The sequence below is a fragment of the Rhinoderma darwinii genome, chromosome 3 (assembly GCF_050947455.1).
Source record: "Rhinoderma darwinii isolate aRhiDar2 chromosome 3, aRhiDar2.hap1, whole genome shotgun sequence".
Taxonomy (NCBI): Eukaryota; Metazoa; Chordata; class Amphibia; order Anura; family Rhinodermatidae; genus Rhinoderma; species Rhinoderma darwinii.
The window spans coordinates 153,175,873-153,200,606 of NC_134689.1; the positions used below are offsets into that span (position 1 = coordinate 153,175,873).

The 24,734-nt window shown below is 42.5% G+C and overlaps 1 protein-coding gene across 4 annotated transcripts in view; it reads right to left on the bottom strand.

Annotated features, from left to right (window-relative positions):
- Positions 1–24,734, bottom strand: part of RASSF3 (Ras association domain family member 3) — a 197,475-nt gene that overhangs the window by 104,597 nt on the left and 68,144 nt on the right. For all 4 annotated transcript variants that reach the window (XM_075856898.1, XM_075856903.1, XM_075856899.1 and 1 more), the window contains one exon: positions 4,765–4,889. In XM_075856898.1, coding sequence (XP_075713013.1) covers positions 4,765–4,889 — 125 coding nt within the window. The remainder of the gene's footprint in view (positions 1–4,764; positions 4,890–24,734) is intronic.

The window sequence follows — 24,734 nt, forward strand, 5'->3', positions numbered from 1 at the left end:
AAATTTGGAGCTTCTTTTGAGGCTTCTTTTCAGACGTTTTTTGAGGCATTGTTTGAGGCGTTTTTCATAGTGTTCAATGGAAAATCAGCTCCAAAAAACGCCTCAAGAATTGACATGCTACTTCTTTTTACGGAGCGTCTCTTTACGCTCCGTTTTTTGACAGCGAAGCGTAAAATAAAGGCTCGTGGGAACAGAACATCGTAATTCCCATTGAAAGCAATGGGCAGATGTTTGTAGGCGTATTAGGGGCGTTTTTTCAGACGTAATTCGAGGCGTAAAACGCCTCTATTACGTCTGAAAATAGGTCGTGTGAACCCAGCCTTAGACTTAAAAGGGGCGACTCTGGTCCGCAGAGACCGACCAGAATAGGACATGCTGTGAGTTTCTCGGAACGGACACATGCTCCGTGAAAAAAGACAGGTGTGTTAATAGCCACATTGAATTGCATGGGTCAGTGTGCTGTCCTAAGTTAAAACTGAAGCACACTGATGAGTAATACTTTTGTGTGAATCAGGGCTTAAGATATAATGACACAGATAGAGGGTCTACTGCTCAGAAACACCCACCCCCCACACACACTCTATTAACCGGACCTTGAAAGCTTCAAGAAAGGAAATCTGCATGACCATATATTGTATACTTGTTCATTCATTTCAATAAGGGCGGTGTGATATAACAATTCCCCAGCAGTACTTGCAGCTTTCCCTGGCAAGATCAGCTGATCTCCAGGGTTCTCAGCAGCCGAGCCTACAGCGATCAGCCTATTGCCTTCTGAACAGCCATTGAGAAACCGGTTTGTGCTTCTATTTGTTTAGGAATTTTACCAAACACGTCCAGCCATGACCCCAGCCTGACTGCATAAGCTTCTTTGGTTATGACTACCACTCTGATCCAATATGTATTTACCTAAAAACTTGATATCTCATTCAGGATTTCTACCTACTCATCAGTGCATTCCATGACTTGGGCGTCCAACCAGGAAAGTCTAAATCCCTTTAAGGCTGGGTTCACACACCCTATTTACGGACGTAATTCGGGCGTTTTAGCCTCGAATTACGTCCGAAAATACGGCTCCAAAATACGGCTGTCAAAAGACGGCGCGTAAAAAAGACGCCCGCGTCAAAGAAGTGCCTGTCACTTCTTGAGACGTAATTGGAGCCGTTTTCCATTGACTCCATGGAAAAACAGCTCCAATTACGTCCGTAATGGACTCAGCGAAAAGCGCCTGCACATGCCATTACGTTTGAAATTCCGGAGCTGTTTTCTCCTGAAAGCAGCTCCGTTATTTAAGCCGTAACGGAGGCTGCCGTGTGAACATACCCTAAGACTCCTTGCACAAATGTAATCGCACCAATCTGACATACAGAAAGCCACTCCGAGCAACCCAATTTTTAATAGATATATATTAGCCAGTGTGAGGATTTGTAGTGTCCTAAACCTAAGAACTAATAAAACTGCAGATATAACAGACACTTGCAAAAAAAAAAAAAGGGAAGTCATATGCACCATGCAGATTAAAATAAACGTGATGATTTAAAGGGAACCTTTCACCTCCCCATACATGTGAAGCTGAGTGCAGCATGTAATGGGGAGGGCGGAACAAACCCTGGGGCACTTTACATTTTTTTTCTACCTTCCTCCGTTATTTAGATATCGGTGCCGTTATATTTGGCGTCCGATATTTAAATAACCCCCTGAATTGTCAATGGGACGTTTACTGGCAAGGGGGCGTGTTACTATGGCTGTGACACTGTCCAATGAGATATGGACAGTGTTACAGCAAGAGCGAGGATAGAGGAGAGAGTGTGCGCGAGCACGCTCTCACTCTTCAGCTTTCAAGATACGGCTTCTGCCGAACTGGCAAGGGGACGTGTCAGTGCTACAGACAGTATAAGAGCTGTGGGGAGGAAAGCGCGCATGCGCGCTCTCATCTCTTCAGCTCTTGCGAGAGATCAGTCTTGTTCTTTGTCTGCCGAACTGGCAAGGGGAGTATCTCTGCTACAGACAGTTAAAGCTCTTCCCAGCACTTACACTGTCCGTAGCAGTGACGCACCCCCTTGCCAGTTCGGCAGACAAAGTACAAGACTGATCTCTCGCAAGAACTGAAGAGATGAGAGCACGCATGCGCGCTCTCCTCTCCAGAGCTCTTACACTGTCCGTAGCAGTGACATGCCTCCTTGCAAGTTCGGCAGAAGACTGATCTTGAAAGCTGAAGAGTGAGAGCATGCGCGCGCGCGCACACACTCTACTCGATCCTCGCTCTTGTTGTAACACTGTCCATATCTAATTGGACAGTGTCAAAACCATAGTAACACGCCCCCTTGCCGATACACGCCCCATTGACAGTTCAGGGGATTATTTAAATAATCGGTGCCAAATATAACGGCACCGATATCTAAATAATGGAGGAAGGCAGAAAAATATGTAAAGTGCCCCAGGGTTTGTGCAGCCCTCCCCATTACATGCTGCACTCAGCTGCACATGTATGGGGAGGTGAAAGGTTCTCTTTAAATGTTAGTATGAACCAAAACGTTGCTAGCCTTCATAGCACCAACATAGTATTTTCAGTTATAGCTGATAAATGCCATTGGGACTCTTCTGCCAGGAACTGGACTGCTGTTGCTAATAATGCTACCAGACTTTAGCTGTCTGTCAATCTTCTGTCAGAAGGGAAGCAGAGCACAAGTCTAATTCACATTCATAAGAACCAGGGCTTTAATAAATAGTAACAGAATAACTATTGATACTTTGTACCTTAATATATTATAGGTAGTTGTTATAGAAGTAAAAAGCAATACATTAAATCTGTACCACAAAACATTTACCATGCAACACAGGTATTGTCCACCTTTTCTTCATTAAAGTCAAAAGCAGCCCTGCAATTCCATGAATAATTGATAATACCTATTTCTTAGGCCTGATTCACACGAACGTGTTAAACGTCCGTGGGACGGCTGTTGAAACAGCGGCCGTCCCACGAACCTATGTAATTCAATGTGGCCGTTCACACAGCCGTTGTTTCAACGGACCGTGTGAAGGGTCCGTGCGAAAATAGGACATGTCCGTTCTTTTTACGCATCACGCATCCCTCCATAGACTCTCAACTATGGGGGATGCGTGACATCGCGTCCCGCAGCGCTGAGAACGGATTTTCCTCGGACGTGAAAAACTGCAGTTTTTCACGTCCGAGATGCGCAGCGCTCTTGTGAATCAGACCTTATCGTAATATACATCACATTGTCTTTATGTATTGTTTGGCTTGAGGCAATTAGAAAAAAACCACAACAGCAACCAACTGTGTAACTGTGCTCAATGACCTGCCAGCATCTCCTTTTTCCAGTACCCATTATGTTCCTAGATATCTCTATAAGTCCAAATCAAGAAACAGGGAGGGAGACTCTTTAGATGCAACATGTTTTCCATGTAAGATGAAAAAAAAAGAGTTACAAATAAAAATGTAAATAGAAGAGTAAAGCCTCCTTCACACCAGCGCCTGACAGCTCCATTCTCATCCTGTTTTTGGTTACATCATTTGGAAGTTAGGCGTGTCCGGGGTGAGTTATGGCATTTTTTGGGAAGCGCATACTGTACATTGACTTTTTTCCCCCTTATTTCAAACAAGCTATGAAGACAGGTAAACAAGAGTAAGGGCCAAGGAGACTATTGTCCTTTGGGTTTGAGAGTCTAAAACTCCTCACGCACATTAGGTACATCTTGGCTGAGGCTCGTATGACACCTTGTCCATATGATTGTTCATTACAACGACCAACTCCACACACAAACATAACATCAATTATAACATGAACATCCAATTCTTTCCGATGTTTATCTATATTACTGTTTTGTATGAAATTATTAAACTATGATATTAAATGAATAAGAGATGAATGAGTTAGGTTTATTGTCAACATGACCCAGGTCCAATTACCATGAGATATTATCATAAATGGGATCAAAAAGAGTTCTTTAACACCATAGCAGAAAAACCCTCTCAGAATGGAATATACATTGCAGACAAAGCACAACATGGCTTTCTTTATTACTCTTGTAATGATTACATTGCTGAGCGTCTAGGAAAGGAAGCGGACCATGGATAATGGAAATGACGTGATGCCCTTAAAGCAATTACCTGTTTATTTTTGTGGCTATTGATCGTTTTGAAGTAATGATATGTTGACGCATTGGTCCTCTTCTCTGCTCGGATATTACCAAGGTCTCTTAGATAAAACATTCTCTTTATCACTACTGATTCACCAGAAATCCTATGTAATGCACAGCTCATGTTATTATATATGAAAGCCTTTTTCAGCTATAAAACAAAATATCGGACAGGGTGGTTTATAATGAGTAATGGGTCAGAGTCTCAATGGTTAAAATTAGGCGTGGCAATTAATTTAAATAGTGACAACTCGATTTCGTGGATAGTCATTGCATCAGATGACACCGTGACTTTAGACTGTCAGTTTCCCTCATTGGCCATAGGGGAAAGGGGTAGCGTGAGATGTTCCTCAGAGACTCTGCTACTGTATTACAAATAATACTTCGGATCTCAATTTGTAAGCAGATAAATTAAGCAAATAATGGATTGGTCACGGAGGGATCCACTATTATTATTCTCCCTAAAGGTTTGGATTGGATAGTTGCATATATAAAAAAAAAAAAAAAGCAATAGGGAGAAGAGCGTGCGTATCATAAATTAGCAACCGCTAAGAAAATTCGAAATAAATAAAAATCATTACACGAGGTAAAGTATGTACTGCTTACCTTATCATTGTTATTGGAATGGTCCAATGTGTCGTACGCAGGTAAACATTCCATTAATTTTCCATTCGGCTCACAGTTTAATTGCACCTGTCCTTGGCAATGAGAATGGCATGTGTATTTACAATCTGAAAAATTCAAGAAGATAGAAAAATGTAAACACTCCTAAATGCATAGAACAAATAATTTAGTATTTTGTGTCTACAAACACAGCAAAACATGTACAAAAGTATTGATAAGCACATCGCGGGCGTGGAACGTGCTTGGTTTTCATGCACAATGGCTGACATTTATTTTTGCATAATATCCTTGTGTTCATTTGGGCAACTGGGCACATAATAGGACCTATCTTTATAATTGTAGTTTCCAGTACAGATATGTTTAAAACTTAGACCGGCCACACAAAGGAAGACATTGAGCCAATGCGGACGATCAATAAGACATCTTCTCATGTATGGTAGTAATAATGGTGACCAGTGGACACAACCATTCAGTTTTCTATGAGAAAATAAAAAAAATGTGCTTGTAGTGCGAAGATTTTGTGTCATGCTGGAAAATCTGTGTAACTTAACAAGAGCTTCCAATTGTCAGAAGTGTTCACTACTTCACCCACCAGGGCCAAATTCCTGCCCATTCGGAATAGAGAAAAAGGGCCACGGACAGTCAGAATTCACACGCTAACTAAATGAGGCATAACACAAAAGATATGGACATGGACTCATTCACAAGGCAGAGAGCCCTGTGCATGGGGCCTGTATGGCAGTGCAGCGAGCCAGTAAAGCGCCTTAGTGCGGAGCCTCCACTAGACTCTGTGTGTATTGAGATATTCTCCCATAGAAGCAATGCGGAGTGAACTAACCTTTAACAACTATGCAATTTGTTTTTTAAATAAAAGTAGATTACGAAAGTTATTTTAAACACAAAATAACTTAATTTCATTAAAAAAAACAAAAAAAGGTGTAAATACCTTCTCTTTGAAGATTCAAAAAAACTACGGCCCCATTCACATCTGCATTGGAGGCTTTGTTAGGGGCCTCCGTCGCAGATCCGGCAGAGAAAAGCCGATGGAAACCATTAAAGTCAATGGGTTTCGTCAGCCGCCGGTGGTGTCCGTGTGGCAACTGAACCATCGCTTGTGTTTATTACCTTATTCTGCTCCTCTGACTGAGCAGAACAATGGAATACCCAACACAGGTGTGAACTAGCCCTAACAATGCTTGGATCCTCCTACATTCACTCACTGAGATCTTAATAAGCTTCAAGGATTAAACGGGAACTGTAGGGCTGGGTTTCCAAGTAGCGTAAACGCTGCGGAACTTCCGCAACGGAATTCTATGCAGAAATTCCGCAGCATTTACAGTAGCAGTAAAATTAATGAGATTTGAACAAATCTTATGCACAAGCTGCAGAAAAAATCTGCAACGAAAACGTTTATAAATTGACCTGCGGTGTGGAATTTAAATCCACAGCATGTCAATTTATGCTGCATATTCGTTCATCTTCTGTTGCGGGTTTTCCACATTGAATTCAATGGGGATGTAAAACCTTTTGCGGCGGAAACGCTGCGTTTACCTCCGCAAAAATAAAAAGAAAAACCTTTTTTGTGTCAAATTATTTAAAAAGTCTATACTTACCCCAGGCTGTTGTCATAGTGATGCTTTCTTCAGTTGTTCATCCATGCTGGCCTCCTAGGATAACGTTCCATCCCATGTGACTGCTGAAGCCAATCACAGACTGCAGTGGTCACATGGGCTGCAGCGTCACTTCGGGAGGCTGGGCTACGCTCAGAACAGACGGACGTGTCGCTATGACAATGCCAGGGAGTAAGTATGAGCTTTTCTTTTTACCACTGCTTTCCGCAGCAACACATTCAGACCACTTGAAATCCTCTACCACAGAGCTGTTTCCTATATCTGGAAGGTCTCTGTTTGATTTTTACATGCAAATTTGTTCTCCGCCACACAATTTTCAGACACTGTTTATACAAAACTAATGATTGTTCTTATCCCAGTTATAAAAGGTGGAAAGAACACACATGGTATTGTATCAGTTCTATCCTACCTTAACCGGAGTACTGGGATAAACACAGACATTGTTGCTATGGGTACATGCTGCCAGTCATGCCAGGTATGTGTGCTGTAAGTGGACTGACACATTATAAGGCTAGTAGAAAGAATATACAACTGGTGTATATTAATTCTTGCATGCCACATATTTTGATAAAGCAAGTATATATACACACACACACACACACACACACACACACACACACACACACACACACACACACTGTGGCAGATTTGATGTACTCTTCTCATCACAGACTGCTGAGTCTCTTCCTTGTACCATAATGGATTCTCAGTGTAATTTTCCTTGTTAGGATAGGGGACAGGTTCACATCAGCCCTGGGGGCTACGTTAGGTGAAAAATCCCACACAAAATAGCAAACGCCGGACACCATGGCAGAAACCCCACATAACCCATTAAAATGAAAGGGTTCTGTACAAGACAAACAGCCCAAAACCGCACACCGCATACTAGTGGCAATTTGTGGTAAAACCGCGTTCTTGGATGCGCTGTACATTACCGGCATATAGGCGCTATGTGTAGGGGAACCCCTAAGAACTGCATCAAAAACTGTCAGCCTGGAATCACACTTTTATAATGCTATTTTTTTTGTACAGATTTGTTGCAGAAAATTTCTGTGACTACTTCATACACATGAATGAGGTTTGTAAAAATCTATGAACGTGTTGCAAAAACAACCCCATTTAAAAATTTTGGCCTCCTGTGAACATACCCTTAGGCCTGATTCACACGAGCGCTGCGCATCTCGGACGTGAAAAACGGTAGTTTTTCACGTCCAAGGAGCATCCGTGCTCAGCGCTGCGGGGCGCGATATAACACATCCCCGATAGTTGAGAGTCTATGGAGGGATGCGTGATGCGTGAAAAGAACGGACATGTCCTATTTTCCCACGGACCCTTCACACGGTCTGTTGGAACAACGGCTGTGTGAACGGCCACATTGAATTACATAGGTCCGTGGGACGGCCTCTGTTTCAACGGCCGTCCCACGGACATTTAAAGCAAAGAAAGCTGTGGAACACCACAAGACTAATACCCTCTTTCCTATTCCTTGGCATGGACTGAATTGCTTGCTGCCACATATTCAGGGCCTAGAACATTGGATTCACTTCTTGAAGCGGAGGTGTTGTATAGGGTACTAGACCCTCACTAAAACATGCAAGCTTGCTAGAGAGATAACACATTAAAGTATTAGTTCATTTGAGTACGTAAATTATTTTTACATATTTTGGACAGAACTAATCTTTACCTTCAAAGTAAACAAATATAAAGACCTATATACTGTATATAAGCCACATATGTACAGTACAAATAGTCCATATATATATATATATATATATATATATACATACATACACACACACACACACACACACACACACACACACACACACACACACATCTATATATACATACACACACACATATCATGCAGATTGAGCCATGACACATAATGAAATAATGAATACATTTACTGTGTAGTATCGTTATGTTTCTGATGGAGAATTCATTTCAGTCTATGCGTCGCTGTATTGAATACAACAAATAAGAAAGAATACCGGATGCATAGAAATATGGCAGGGATGATTCTGCATATTCCTTCTACGTCATTTATATTCCCATTCCCCAAAAGTTTACTCCAGCCTTTATTATTCCCCTAAGCAGACATACAACAATTCATTACGGGTATATGGCAGATCGCAGCATCACACACATCATTTGGCGACACAAGTTTTACATTAGTAGTAAAGCGTCGAGTGGGTCCACGTACCCATGGTTTGTTTATAGTGTTTTCTAAAAGAGTATATGAAAGCACATAGAGGGAACATAGAAAACATAAAAGTCATCATCAGCCGTGCACTACTACACTGGAATATTTTATCAGAACATCTACGGCTATTCAGGAAAACACACATTATCTGTGATCTCATGTGCAGTGTCTATGTCCGTGGCATCCTCACATCTGAATAGCATATTATTATTGTAGGACTACGTTTAATCTGGACACCTACCTGAGGTTTTGCTCTTCTTGACCTGGACTTTGATTTTGCTGGATAGCTTATATATTGCAGTTCCCATCCCAGATAATGTTTGTGACTGTGAAGCCGGGAAGCTGTGCGGCTCGTATAACAGACAAGCTTTGGTAAATGTACTGCACTGACTCAGACAGATCAGGCAGAGAGCTGCTGATGCTGAAGAGGAACGATCTCCAGCACCATTGTGTCTGTCTGACCAGCACCAGGACGTCTCGCTCTCCCTGCGCTTAGTACCGGGGTATTTGCCTTTCAAATAACGCTGTCTGAAGTATGAAGTATTCATTCCTAGGCATCATACTGTATGTGCTGGATACTTTACCTTCCGCAGCACTTCCCAGAAATCAGATACTGTGGCATCACTTGTGCTAGCTACAATATTCATATGACATTTTAATGAAACATGAGTTCTGTACACACATGGTATATAACAATTGCAACCTGATTCACGCAGCCTGGGTAGTGACACAGCAGTTAATAGGCTCATTTCAAACTGCATTAAACTATACGTGGTATTAAAGGGGTTAAACTATAGGTGGTATTAAAGGGGTAAAACGATAGGTGGTATTAAAGGGGTTAAACTATAGGTGGTATTAAAGGGGTTAAACCATAGGTGGTATTAAAGGGGTTAAACTATAGGTGGTATTAAAGGGGTTCTACTGATTCAAGAATACCATATAAGAGACACACTATATGATGGCTTGTCATGCAATGTACACAAAAATATAATACTGCTAGTCCTTGCGGTCTCACTGTATATTAAATTATATTGTGTGTACAGGTTGTATAAAACCCCATATGGCAACTCGTGAATAAAGTTAATGGCAGTTATATAGGGTATGTTCACGCAGTGACCAAAAATATCTGAAAATACGGAGCTGTTTTCAGGCGAAAACAGCTCCTGATTTTCAGACGTTTTTGTAGCAACTTGCGTTTTTCGCTGCGTATTTTACGGCCGTTATTGGAGCTGTTTTTCAATGGAGTCAATGAAAAACGGCTACAAAAACGTCCCAAGAAGTGACATGCACTTCTTTTTCGCGGGCGTCTTTTTACGCACTGTATTTTGACAGCGACGCGTAAAATTACACCTCGTGGGAACAGAACACCGTAAATCCCATTGAAAGCAATGGGCAGATGTTTGTAGGCGTAATGGAGCCGTTTTTCAGACGTAATTCGAGGCGTAAAACGCCAGAATTACGTCTGAAAACACTGCGTGTGAACATACGCTTACAAGTGACAATCCAGCTTTTGACAATTCAGAGTTGAAGGGCCCACCTATTCCGCAAAGTTTAAAGGCTATGTAAACCTTTTAAAGGGATTATTTTTTTTAATAAAAAGGTCAATCAGTGTGTTTGGTGAAACTTTATAATTTTTTTTATTAAAAATTATTTTTACTTTTTAAGATACAGCTGCTTTATATTCTGTATCCGAGCAGAATCTTGTACCCGTCAGCTCTGTGAGACTGACAGGATTAGTGAAAGTGAGTCCTGCGGGTCAGATCCACTTGTTATCCATCACATCAGAGTTCATAACTTAGATGTGATAGATTACAGGTGGATCCATCGAGACTGAGATACGCAGGACCCGCTGACACTGAACACGTCAGGTCTGCGGGGCTGACGGATTCAGGTCTTTGTAAACTATACAGCTGCTCTGTATACAGTATACAAAGCAGCTGTATCTCAAAGTATAAAGGCTTTTTAATAAAAACGAATTATAAAAAGTTTCACCAAACACACTGACTGACCTTTTTATATATATATAAAAAAAAATCCCTTTTAAAAGGTGTACATAGCCTTTAAATTAACAGGAAGAGTTAAATTCTGCATAGGCTCCTGCATAGGCAGGTGACAACCTTGCTTCATGGGGAGAATGTAGATTAAGCTTTGGGGGTGCGGTGGATTGTTAGTTTTTGCCTGTAGAGTCACTTTAAGGGCTCATGCACACAACCAATGTTTTCTTCAGTGTCCCATCCGTTTTTGTTTTTTTTGCGGATAGCATACTGAACTATTCATTTCTATGAAGCCATGCACACATCAGTTTTTTCTGCAGATGTGCGTCCATTCCGCAAATTATAGAACATGTCCTATTCTTGTCTGTATTTGCGGTCCATTCTAGTTTATGAGTCCTCAAAAATAAAAATAAAAAAGACGGCATGCGGAGGCCACTAGGATCAGTGTTTTGTGTGCTTTGTGTGAGCCCTAAGTGTGACTTCACATGTCACAGCTAACTTTTTTGGGGAAAAAAGCATTATAATAACTATTTATGTCCTAATTAACCTTGAGAAAAATTGGCTGTTTATTAGAGATTTATCACCACATGCCATTTCGGAAATACACAGTATTTCTTCTAGCCTCCTTTCCCAATTATCAATACAGTTAACATGTAGATTTGGCTTATTGTAGGTTTCAATTAGTTCTAAGAAAATGTGGCCATGCAACAATGAAAGGATTAATAAAAATAAAATATACAATAGGAAAATTCATGGCCGTTATTTTTCCTTTACAGTGAAGTCCCTAGTGGTAATGTTTGGTATTTGAACAATATTTTACCCTTATGTGTAACAGTTGCTGGAATCGAGAAGAATTTGCGAATAGTTGGTCTCCCACCAACTGAAAAGATAGAGACGGGCTGGATTAGTGGACTAGGTTTTCAACATCTTTTATTCCAGGTCACCAATTCGCAACACAGTGACATGAATAGATGTCTAAAGAAGGTCATATGTGCACACATGATTTCTCTGAAGTGCTGACACATCGAATAGACATTCCCTGAGATCCGTCTGGACAATACCACCGACCCCCTTAGCCCTAAGTCATCCAGTCTATGCAAACGATACCTATAAGAAATAGGGCACAGCTTGACAACAAGAGAAAGGTCAGCAGTACATGTCACATACACTGCGCTTCAATGGGATCACATCGCTTTGTATTAGAGGCAGCATTTGACTTATGGCTACTAAAACTAAAGATAACCCAGTGTTATAGCCAAATGGAATAGTACATGAATAGAACAGAACACATTCACATAGCCAGAAACCAAGAAAAAGATGAATTTAAATGACATTAGAATCGAGCAGTTCACCATATTTTGCCCATGTGTTTTGGGCTTTATTCACACCACGGTGACAAGAAGCTTTTATGGTTTTACCCAAGGGTTTCTTTCCACGTTTTAAAAATATACTTATGTTGACCAGCTCCCTATGAACTTGGAATTAAGAAGTGAGGGTATCTGAAACTGGTTTCAGTAAATACACACGAAGTACAACTCTCTGGAATATGTTGGCGCTATGTTTAAAAGGTATAATAAATAATGACAGCATTTTATGAGATAGAAAATGACTTACATATTAACCACCTACAACACCTATTTAAATGACCAGCTGTAGCTAATAATGAAATGTTATAAAAGGGAAGATTAAGAAAATTGTGAGGGTGTAGGTATAGTCATTGCGATAACTGCTGTAGTGCCCTGGCACAGAGGCAAACATGTGCTGTCCAGGTCCACTTTTAGGAATATGCGCTGTGTAGGTCCGCTTTTAGGAATATGCGCTGTGTAGATCCACTTTTGGGAACATGTGCTGTGTAGGTCCACTTTTAGGAATATGCGCTGTGTAGGTCCACTATTAGGAATATGCGCTGTGTAGGTCCACTTTTAGGAACATGCGCTTTGTAGGTCCACTTTTAGGAATATGCGCTGTGTAGGTCCACATTTAGGAATATGCGCTGTGTAGGTCCGCTTTTAGGAATATGCGCTGTGTAGGTCCGCTTTTAGGAATATGCGCTGTGTAAGTCCGCTTTTAGGAATATGCGCTGTGTAGGTCCGCTTTTAGGAATATGCGCTGTGTAGGTCCACTTTTGGGAACATGCGCTGTGTAGGTACGCTTTTAGGAATATGCGCTGTGTAGGTCCACTATTAGGAATATGCGCTGTGTAGGTCCGCTTTTAGGAATATGCGCTGTGTAGGTCCACTTTTGGGAACATGCGCTGTGTAGGTCCACTTTTAGGAACATGCGCTGTGTAGGTCCACTTTTAGGAACATGCGCTGTGTAGGTCCACTTTTAGGAATATGCGCTGTGTAAGTCCACTTTTAGGAATATGCGCTGTGTAGGTCCACTTTTAGGAATATGCGCTGTATAGGTCCACTATTAGGAATATGCGCTGTGTAGGTCCACTTTTAGGAATATGCGCTGTGTAGGTCCACTTTTAGGAATATGCGCTGTGTAGGTCCACTTTTAGGAATATGCGCTGTGTAGGTCCACTATTAGGAATATGCGCTGTGTAGGTCCACTTTTAGGAATATGCGCTGTGTAGGTCCACTATTAGGAATATGCGCTGTGTAGGTCCACTTTTAGGAATATGCGCTGTGTAGGTCCACTTTTAGGAATATACGCTGTGTAGGTCCACTATCAGGAATATGCGCTGTGTAGGTCCACTTTTAGGAATATGCGCTGTGTAGGTCCGCTTTTAGGAATATGCGCTGTGTAGGTCCGCTTTTAGGAATATGCGCTGTGTAGGTCCCCTTTTAGGAATATGCGCTGTGTAGGTCCACTTTTAGGAATATGCGCTGTGTAGGTCCACTATTAGGAATATGCGCTGTGTAGGTCCACTATTAGGAATATGCGCTGTGTAGGTCCACTTTTGGGAACATGCGCTGTGTAGGTCCACTTTTGGGAACATCCGCTGTGTAGGTCCACTTTTAGGAACATGCGCTGTGTAGGTCCACTTTTAGGAACATGCGCTGTGTAGGTCCGCTTTTAGGAATATGCGCTGTGTAAGTCCGCTTTTAGAAATATGCGCTGTGTAGGTCCGCTTTTAGGAATATGCGCTATGTAGGTCCACTTTTGGGAACATGCGCTATGTAGGTCCACTTTTAGGAATATGCACTGTGTAGGTCCACTTTTAGGAATATGCGCTGTGTAGGTCCACTATTAGGAATATGCGCTGCGTAGGTCCACTATTAGGAATATGCGCTGTGTAGGTCCACTTTTGGGAACATGCGCTGTGTAGGTCCACTTTTGGGAACATGCGCTGTGTAGGTCCACTTTTAGGAATATGCGCTGTGTAGGTCCACTTTTAGGAATATGCGCTGTGTAGGTCCACTTTTAGGAATATGCGCTGCGTAGGTCCACTATTAGGAATATGCGCTGCGTAGGTCCACTATTAGGAATATGCGTTGCGTAGGTCCACTTTTGGGAACATGCGCTGTGTAGGTCCACTTTTGGGAACATGCGCTGTGTAGGTCCACTTTTGGGAACATGCGCTGTGTAGGTCCACTTTTAGGAATATGCGCTGTGTAGGTCCACTTTTAGGAATATGCGCTGTGTAGGTCCACTTTTAGGAATATGCGCTGCGTAGGTCCACTATTAGGAATATGCGCTGCGTAGGTCCACTATTAGGAATATGCGTTGCGTAGGTCCACTTTTGGGAACATGCGCTGTGTAGGTCCACTTTTAGGAACATGCGCTGTGTAGGTCCACTTTTAGGAACATGCGCTGTGTAGGTCCACTTTTAGGAATATGCGCTGTGTAGGTCCACTTTTAGGAATATGCGCTGTGTAGGTCCACTATTAGGAATATGCGCTGTGTAGGTCCACTATTAGGAATATGCGCTGCGTAGGTCCACTATTAGGAATATGCGTTGCGTAGGTCCACTTTTGGGAACATGCGCTGTGTAGGTCCACTTTTAGGAATATGCGCTGTGTAGGTCCACTTTTAGGAATATGCGCTGTGTAGGTCCACTTTTAGGAATATGCGCTGTGTAGGTCCACTTTTAGGAATATGCGCTGTGTAGGTCCACTTTTAGGAATATGCGCTGTGTAGGTTTACTTTTAGGAACATGTGAGGTGTAGGTCCATTTTTAGGAACATGTGCAGGTCCACTTTTAATTTCATAGTAAACTTTGGTGTTATCATTGCACACACAGAACATATGATCAATAAGGTCTATCGAATCAACCTATAAGAAATAGATCCTAGTGGCAAGTGATTGGCTCAAAAGTCAGCTCCAAATAGGGTTGTTTTCTGCCTTTAGGACTATTACTATTATATTAAAGCCACCTCTGGTACTGACCCAATTTATTAATTTTATAGAAATTCTCGTTCACACGCTAAAATACCATGTGCTATGGCATTTCTTATTTTATTTTTATGTATTAACAAAGGAATTCATCTTAAAAAATAAGGAGAACCTATACACTAGTTCTATTGTAGAAAGAAGCTAGGAATCAGTCGAAAATCACTCCTGTACTGTATCTCTTAGCTCGGTTGCCAGGGTCTAGTGACGTACTGTATTGACTGTAACTAGATTTGCCAGTTTCTGAATTGACATCATTAACTGCAGGAAGATTAGAGCCCGGCAACATATAAATTAATAATTAGCTGATGCCACTCTCTTTATAGATGAGATGTCTGCAGAGGAAGCCAGGAGAACATTAAAAGACGATTCCATTAATAAGGATGAAGTTTCTCTGTCTCGTGCCATCTCATATGAGAAGTTTGTTGGGCTTCACCAGAGTTCACTCAATGTTAGGGCTTATTCAGACGAACGGGATATACGTCCGTGCAACGCGCGTGATTTCCACGCGCGTCGCACGGACCTATATTAGTCTATGGGGCCGTGCAGACATGTGCGTGATTTTTACGCAGCTTTGCGTAAAAGTCACGACATGTCCGTTCTTTGGGCGTTTTTCTCGCATCACGCACCCATTGAAGTCAACGGGTGCGTGAAAACCACGCATGTCACATGGACGCACTTCCGTGCGAACTGCGTGATTCGCGCAACAGCTGTGAAAAGTATGAATGAAAACAGAAAAGCACCACGTGCTTTTCTGTTTACAAACATCCAAACGGAGTGTCCTAATGATGGCGGCTGCGTGAAAACCACGCAGCCGCGCATCATATGATGCTGCCTCACGGAGCTGTCAAGTGCCTTTTGCGCAGGCAAAACGCCACGTTTTTTTGCGTGCGCAAAAGGCACACGCTCGTGTGAATCCGGCCTCAATCCCTTATCAAAGTAACAAAGAATGAACACTGTTACCAAGAAACATCATATCGCCAGAAGATTACGAGGTTCACTTACTGGCTGAAATAATATTTTGGATCTATTTCATGTTAATACATATATAGGTGCACATTTATAGAGGAAACTCCTCCCTGCCGAGTGAGGATCATCATTGTTGCCCAGTGCAGGCTCCGCAAATACCTATTGTAAATATAATGTAGACCATCAAATTTATGGAGGAACAAGTAATAAAGATTAACCATGAACCATAGAACAATACATGTCCAATACACATGAATTGTTCTTTCAAAACACCATTCACACATAGCAGATTTTTCCGCTGAGGATTGGAGGGCATGGTGCAGCTTTTTTAAATCCATAGCGTAACTATTATGTGGAAGATTTTTCAAGAGTTTTCTGAGCAAATTTCACCCCCTACAATGCAAAGTGTGAAATCGGAGGTAAAACCAAAGCAAAATTTCAAACACATAGATTTTGCCACATCTGAACTCACACTAAAAAGAAAAAACATACCAAAATCTTCACCAGTCACTGTCATTGATATATCAAAGGGTCAGATAGCACTAGGTTATTCAATGGGTGCATAGATAGGGGCCCACCCCAACGTGACTGTGATGAAGTACAACGCACACCATATTGGTCACAGTCTATCATTGGACTCATTTCTTCTTTTGAAAGAGACACTAACATTTAGGCTATGTTCAGACATGGCAGAATTACCATGGATTTGCGGTGCAGATTATGCACAATAAATCTGCCGAAATTTACAATACAATACAAGTGGATGGGTTTTTTGATATATCTCATCCACATGTAGCTGAATTTTTTTTTTAAGTCCACAGCATGCTCATTTTTGCGTGGAAATTGTGCAGGTTTGTACAGCGGATTTCACCCATTCAAATTTGGGGTAAATCTACCGCAAAACTGAGGAACAATATGCCATGTCTGAACGTAGCCATAGGAATGGTAACAATAATAATGTCTTCTCTAAGTCGCCCCCCCCCCCCTTATTCTCTCTGGACTATATGTCAGACTTAAAAGGGTTCTCCGCTTTGGACAATCCCTATTTATAAGGGTCCTGTAACTATAAGCAGATCACAAAGTACCCCCATGCTTGGACACCCAGCAATCAGCTGTAATTCGTGGGGAAATCTGACAAAAAGTGTTCCATTTCCCTGCAGCGCCACCAAAGGGGAAATTAAGCATTACACAGTGCCCATTGATATCAGTGGATTGTCTATGTAATACAGGACAGGTCCTCCAGAACATAAGATGCTCATTATAAATGCTCTCCACTCAGGCCAACTCAAAATTCTCTAATAGGGTTTATAGAAATGGGTTTTCTAAACTGCACAACCTCTTTAAAGGAAAGGGTATACACACTTAGATGAACATACACATAACTCACATGGGACAAAAAAAAAATGGTACTTAGAACTTACCCACTGTTCAACCAAATGGAAACTAAACCTAGGATGGGTAGACATGATAATTTAGCTGGAGATTTGGCAGGTAAGACCCTGTTCACGCCACATTTTGGCTCTATGTTTAGTGTGTACGGCAGGAAAGCTCTTAACGTACATGCTAAACATGTCCATAGGGCTCTATAGACGGAGGCCAAAAAAAAGTGTCCATCCATCAGTCCAGTAAAAAAATAAACTACGTTAAATGTATATATTTTTTTTTTAACATGGTAACCCATGGGTGATGGTTGCCGCAATATGGCATTAGTCACAGACATCTGTTAAAGGGGTACGTCATTAGCTTTTTTTACAAGTGAAATTGGCTTCTCTAACCCTCAGTGATAAGCTTTTACCACCGGTGGAAGATGCATCTGGCAATATATTTCCCTTGCATTTAGCATATTAATAAATCTATATCTTACATCCATATATCTTATTCTGTAATAACTAATATCTAAATGGTCTGTACCTTATACAGTAAGAAAAGGGAAGACCAAAATGCCATTGTGCCTCTTAAATAGAAGCCCTTTTGTTGGAATTAAAGGCACAGTTGAATGCACACTGGTCTACAACATAATGGCCGCTGCCTTAGGGTGGATCCAGATATGGCAGATATTATTTTTGTGAAACACATGGACTTTGCTGCATATTTCACCATTTGCATTGCACTGGTGACATTTGCAGTGGAAATGTGAAAACGACACAGCATTTCCTTGGATTTTTTTCTGCTACAGAGGTAGCAATCTTGACACTTAAGACTCACACACACGACCGTGTTTTTCTTCAGTGTGCTATCCGTATTTTGTGCGGAGACCACACTCACTGATTCGTCTTCTATGGGGCCATACACACATAAGCAGTTTTGCAGATCTGTTGTTCTGTTCCACAAATTATACATCATGAACTATCGATGTTCGTTTTTACGGATCCATGCCACTATTCAAGTCTATAGATCCTCAAAATTAACGGACAGCACATGGAAGCCTTCCGTGTACTGTCCGCATTTTGCGGATACGTTGCTGGGAAACGCCTGGGAAATCTGATCACAAGACTTTTCTAAGGGTGCGGACTGCAAAATACGGATGACACATGGAAACAACACGAAATGGTTGCGTAAAGTGATGGCGTATCTGTAGGTGGGGTTCTGACTGCCTGGACCCCAATGATCCTGGGAATGAAGAGGCCGCGGTGCATTTCACTGAACAGCCGGTGGCCAGGAGCGCTAAACCAGCATTTCAGACACTTCACCTCCACTGAATACGAGCAATATGCCATCACTGCCAAGCATTTCTGCTAGTACTTAGTGAAATATTAAACCCTTTTCATTGGTTGTAAATTAATATCATACATGATGCATAATTTACTTTTAACGTCCATATTTTTAAGGCATTAAACAAACATAGTTGAGCATTTACAGTGTTCATCAGCACAACACAACCCAGCCAGACAGAAGTGAATCAGGAATGCTGATATCACCCTCTGCTGGTAGAAACAAGTAATAACCTTTAATTTCACATGTAGCAATTTACAGTAACTATATATAAGGAGCTGTTATTTTCTCAGATAACATTAAAGGGTAACTAAACGTTCAACAAACTTCTGACATGTCATTGTGACATGTCAGAAGTTTTGATTGGTGGGGGTCAGAGCAATGAGACCCCCACCAATCGCTAAAACGAAACAGCAAAAGTCCTCGTGTGAGCGCTCAGCCGCTTAGTTTCTGTTCGGCTTTTTCCAGAAATCAATGTATCGGAGTATGGGCTCAATAGAAAGTCTGTGAGCCCGTACTCTAAGGGTATGTGAACACACACTAATTACGTCCGTAATTGACGGACGTATTTCGGCCGCAAGTCCCGGACCGAACACAGTGCAGGGAGCCGGGCTCCTAGCATCATACTTATGTACGATGCTAGGAGTCCCTGCCTCGCTGCAGGACAACTGTCCCGTACTGTAATCATGTTTTCAGTACAGGACAGTTGTCCTGCAGCGAGGCAGGGACTCCTAGCATCGTACATATGTATGATGCTAGGAGCCCGGCTCCCTGCACTGTGTTCGGTCCGGTACTTGCAGCCGAAATACGTCCGTCAATTACGGACGTAATTAGTGTGTGTGCACATACATAGGCTTTCCGGAAAAAGCCGAAAAGAAACAAAGCGGCTGAGCGCTCACACAAGCACTTCTGTCGCTTCGTTTTAGCAAATGGTGGGAGTCTCAGTACTCGGACCCCCACCAATCCAAACTTCTGACATATCAAACTTTTGACATGACAGAAGTTTGTTTAATGTTTAGTTACCCTTTAATAAAGATTTTTTTAAATGAGGTCAACTTACAATTTATTTCTATTATAACTTGAAAGCAGCGTTCGGAAATAATTTCCTTTAACTTAACAAAAAAATTTTTTTTAAATTATACTGACCATGTGCCCTATATTTGTAAATATGTATTCCAGAGGAGCAAACCCAAACAATGGCTTATCTGTTCTGCTAGGTCATTGGCACTAATAATAAATAACATTTCGCTAGATAGAGTATACACAAGATGTTGTACTGAGATATACATCTATCTTTTTGGATAATAAAAAAAAAATTCTGCCCGTTGTAAATATTGTGCTCAGACGCTGATATGGTCATAAGGTCAAGAGTTACTTCATTTTTTATTTTATTTAAAACATTTATGGAAAATCCATTTAATAATATCACATGGCTTGCATTTCATGCAGTGCCTCTAACGGCCACTAGATGTCGTCTATAGCTCAGCGTATAGTATTAGTGCATGATTTCATTTTCTCTTTGTCTGGGCCAACACACAGACTTTGGTAGCAATCATCATGTAACTTGACGGCAGTTTTTATTCTCCTTGTTATCGCTCTTAGTTGTGTTGCACGATGGAGATATAATCCTACTATGAGTTGCAGTTGTTGTCCCATACCTCCCAACTTTTAAGTATCACAAAGAGGGACAATTTTTTTCTTTTAAGCCACGCCTCTAATCCCACCCAATCCCCGCCCATACAGACCCGATTCAGCTCACACAGTATCACTCTCCCAAATAGCTGCCCCAACACAGTATAATGCCCTCTAGCTGCCAGCATACAGTATAATGCCCCATAGATGCACCCATACAGTATAAAGCCAACACAGATGGCCCCATACAGTATAAAGCCCACACATATTCTCCTATGCAGTATAATGCCCAAATAAAAAAATTCCCATACAGCATAACGCCCCCATAGCTTCCCCCATACAGCATAATGCACTCATAGCTGCCCCCATACAGTATAATGCCCCCTTAGCTGCCCCTAGTTCCAGTGCCATTGTAGATAGTGACACAGTGCCCATGTAGGTAGTGCCACAGTATATTGCCCTCTTGCTGCCACCATACAGTATAATGACCCCATACAGTATAAGGCCAACACAAATGCCCCCATACAGTATAATGCCCACACAGAGGCCCACATGCAGTATAATGCCCAAACAAATTCCCCCATACAACATAATGCCCCATAGCTGCCCCATGCAGCATAATGCCCCCATAGCTGCCCCATACAGTAAAATGCCCATATAGATGCCACCATACAGTATAATGCCCCCATAGCTGCCCCATACAGTATAATGCCCCATAACTGCCCCATACAGTATAAAGCCCCATAGCTGCCCCATACAGCTTAAAGCCCCCCTACAGAATAATGCCTCAATAGCCTCCCCATACAGTATAATGACCCCTTAGCTGCTTCATACAGTATAAATGCCCCCTAGCTGCCCTTATACAGTATAATACCAACAAAGCTGCCCCTAGTGCCAGTGCCCATATATAAAGTGCCAGTGCCCTCTCGATAGTGCCACAGTGCCCATGTAGATAGTGCCCCTATATAGTGCTACAGTTTCCATGTTGATAGTGCCACGCTCCTGTAGATAGTGCTACCCCCACCCTGTAGACAGCGCCATTGAGACTCCCTTTAGAAGTAGAATCCCCAGCCAGAGCATAGGCCGGGGATTCCGCTCCTAGAGGGAAGCCCTGATGTTACTGTCCATATATGGACAGTGACGTCAGTGGATACTCCTTGAGCGAATCCCCGTTGCCGACTCTGGCCGGGGATTCCGCTCCAGGAGGAGCCACTGACGTCAATGTCCAGATCATCGGCAACGGGGATTCCGCTCGAGTAGCCATTAATTCTGAAGCAGGAAACTATCAGCTCCCTGCTTCAGAATTAGTTCAGAGCGGAGGAAGCTCCTCCGCTCGCCGAAGACTCCCCGGCATCGTTGCCAACCTCCACTTAAGAAATTTCTGGACAACTGAGCTAAAAATCACAGACAGACCAAAAGTTTTACGGACACATTACAAAATCAAGAGTAAGGCCCCATGCACCGTAGATTTCGTCCATAATTACGGACCGATTCATTTCTATGGCCGTTGAAACCTTCCGTAAAAAATAGGACATGTCCTATTTTTTTATTTTTTGGGCCATGGTCCTATACTTTATAATGGGAGCACGGTCTGCAAATGTGGATGACTGTCCGCAGACGTCCGTGGCCGGCCGTGCCCGTAATCACAGATTGTGATTACGGGCACGGCCGTGTGCATCGGGCCTCCGTGATAATAAAGAGCATAACTAACACCTTTTATAAGTGATCACACAAGTGGGATAGAAAAAAGAAGAGTACGGGCACAACTGAAGTTGAATTAAAAAACGATTAAAGTAAGGGCCTGTTCACATCACCGTTCACTTTCCGTTCCGGGGTCCGTCGGAGGTTCCCGTCGGGTGAACCCCGCAACGGAAAGTCAAACTGAAAACACAGCTTGTTTCAGTCGACTGCGCTATTGATTCCGTCGGACAAAACGGAAACCTGCCAGAATGGTGACGAACGGAAACCATTAGCAATGTTTCCGTCACCATTGATATCAATGGTGACTGAAACGGAAGCTGTGGTTTCAGTTTGACTTTCCGTTGCGGGGTTCACACGACGGAAACCTCCGACAGAACCCCGAAACGGAAAGCCAACGCTGATGTGAACAGGCCCTAAGGCTTCTTTCACACTAGCATTAATATACGTTTACCTCTCTTTCGTCAGAGGAAGAGAGGATTGATACGTTAAACGGAAAGCAACGGTTCCATTAGAATGGTAATTCTTTTGCATCAGTTGCTTTCCGTTTGTCTCCGTTCGCTAAGTTTCCATTTTTTTTAAAGGAAACAAAAGTGCAGTCTGCAGAACTTTTATTTCCGTTCAAAAGAACGGAAACCTAGCGAACGGAGACAAACGGAAAGCAACTGATACAAAAGAATTACCATTGAAAGCAATGGTAATTCTAATGGAACCGTTGCTTTCCGTTTAACGTATCAATCCTCTCTTCCTCTGACGAAAGAGAGGTAAACGTATATTAATGCTAGTGTGAACAAAGCCTAATACAACTACGATATTAATAATATTAAAAAAAAACAAAAAACCCTGCTGGGCTTTGAACCAGCAACCACCCATATGCAAGGCAGACAAGCTGACCACTACACGATCTCAGTCTATCCTGCCGGCAACGTCTGTCTATCTGCTGAATGGGGGTGGTGACTGGTCAGAGACTCACAGTCAGATTGGTTGCCGCTACTGCCGCATGCAGTGAGCACTGGGAGTGACTGTGAGACTCACCAGTCACAGCCCCGCTTGTAACTTTCCCACGCTAATTAAGCACAGGAAAGCTACAAGCGGGGCTGTGACTGGTGAGTCGGACACTCAATCCACCCGCAAAGTAGCACTGTGCCCAGGGAGCCCTCGGCGAGCGGAGGAGCTCCCTCTGCTCCTCCGCTATGAACCAATTCTGAAGCAGGGAGCTGATGGTTCACTGCTTCAGATTTTGACAGCGGGACATACCCCCGGCCGCCCGGGACACCGCCCGGAATCCGGGACTGTCCCGCTGAATCTGGGACTGTCCCGCTGAATCCGGGACGGTTGGGAGGTATGGTTGTCCTACAAAAAAATATGTGTGTAGCCCCAACAGTTGTTGTGCAACAGAAGCATTCACAAGAATGCACACCTTAATATGGCCACGACACCCTGCAGATATCCGCAGTTTGACACTGGAAAAAATGAAGGGGAAAAAAATGATGAGCACTGAAATTAATGTAATTGGGAACCTCATGTCAAATTAAAGAATACATTATTATTATTTTTTTTTAAATTACATAATCAATTAAAATGCTGTGTTAATCTGTGTTCACATCTAAGTTGTGGTTTCCGTTAAAGGAGAGGTGTCATGACATTTATTTTTTTATATATATTGTTTTTAGTGTGATATTAAAATAAATGTTATTTATTTGTGTTCTTGTGTTCTATTTTTTACTGTGTTCTTACTTTTACTTCTCTATGGGGGCTGCCATTTTTTTTTTCATCTCTGTATGTGTCGATTAAAGACACATACAGAGATGGAATACGGCAGCTACAGTGCATAGGACTCAATGAACGGGAGCCGTTCCATTGACTTTGCTCTATGGCTCTGTACTGCGCAGACGCAGGTCAGAGTCACACAGAGCAGAGCAGCTGTTTGCAGGGAGATAGCAGGCACCATTATGAAGACCAGCTGCACTGCAGGTAAGGTCTGTGTCTCTGCATGTCCCACTCTCTATCTCACAGACCCCCGCTCTCGTGACCCCCGACGGGCCCCCCACCCGACGCCCCCCCCCCGAAGACACATACAGAGATGGAATACGGCACATACATCCCCATAGAGAATGCGAACGGGAGCCGTTCCATTCACTGCAGTGTACGCCATCTGTGTGGGAACGGCGCATGCGCCGCTCCCACACAGACCAATACTAAGCTCGTTCGCCATTTTCATGTGGACCAGAAGCTGCTGCCGGACAGTCAGATGACGACTTCCGGCCGCATGTTCAAGGAAGCGAAGGCGCAAGGAATAGGAGCGGAGGCGGCAGCAGGACAGGTAAGTTATGTTTGTGTATGTGATGTGTGTATTATGTTCGTGTATGTTAGCGTTCTACTGTCTGCTTAGCACTGTATCTAATCCTCCTACACTGTGCATTCGCTCAGAAAATGGCGGCACACAGTGTAGGAGGTTTGAAGATTCAACCCCCTCCTTCTCCTGGCACTAGAGGGAGGGGGGATTGTGTGAGGACACTAGAGCGAGTGTGTCTACCCCAAATTTGCTGCATAAAGCAATGAGGTTGCTTTACCACATTGACCATGCTGCAATTTTGGGAACTGCTCCCTCTAGTGACCAGCACATGGAAATGTTAGAAATTAGAATCTAATTTATAATATTTCCTGACTTGTGAAAAAATTAAAACAATGTGTAATCACTCAAATAATGATTGTTTAACTAAAATTAAAAAAACAAAAAACATTTCTAGTGACACATTCCCTTTAAAG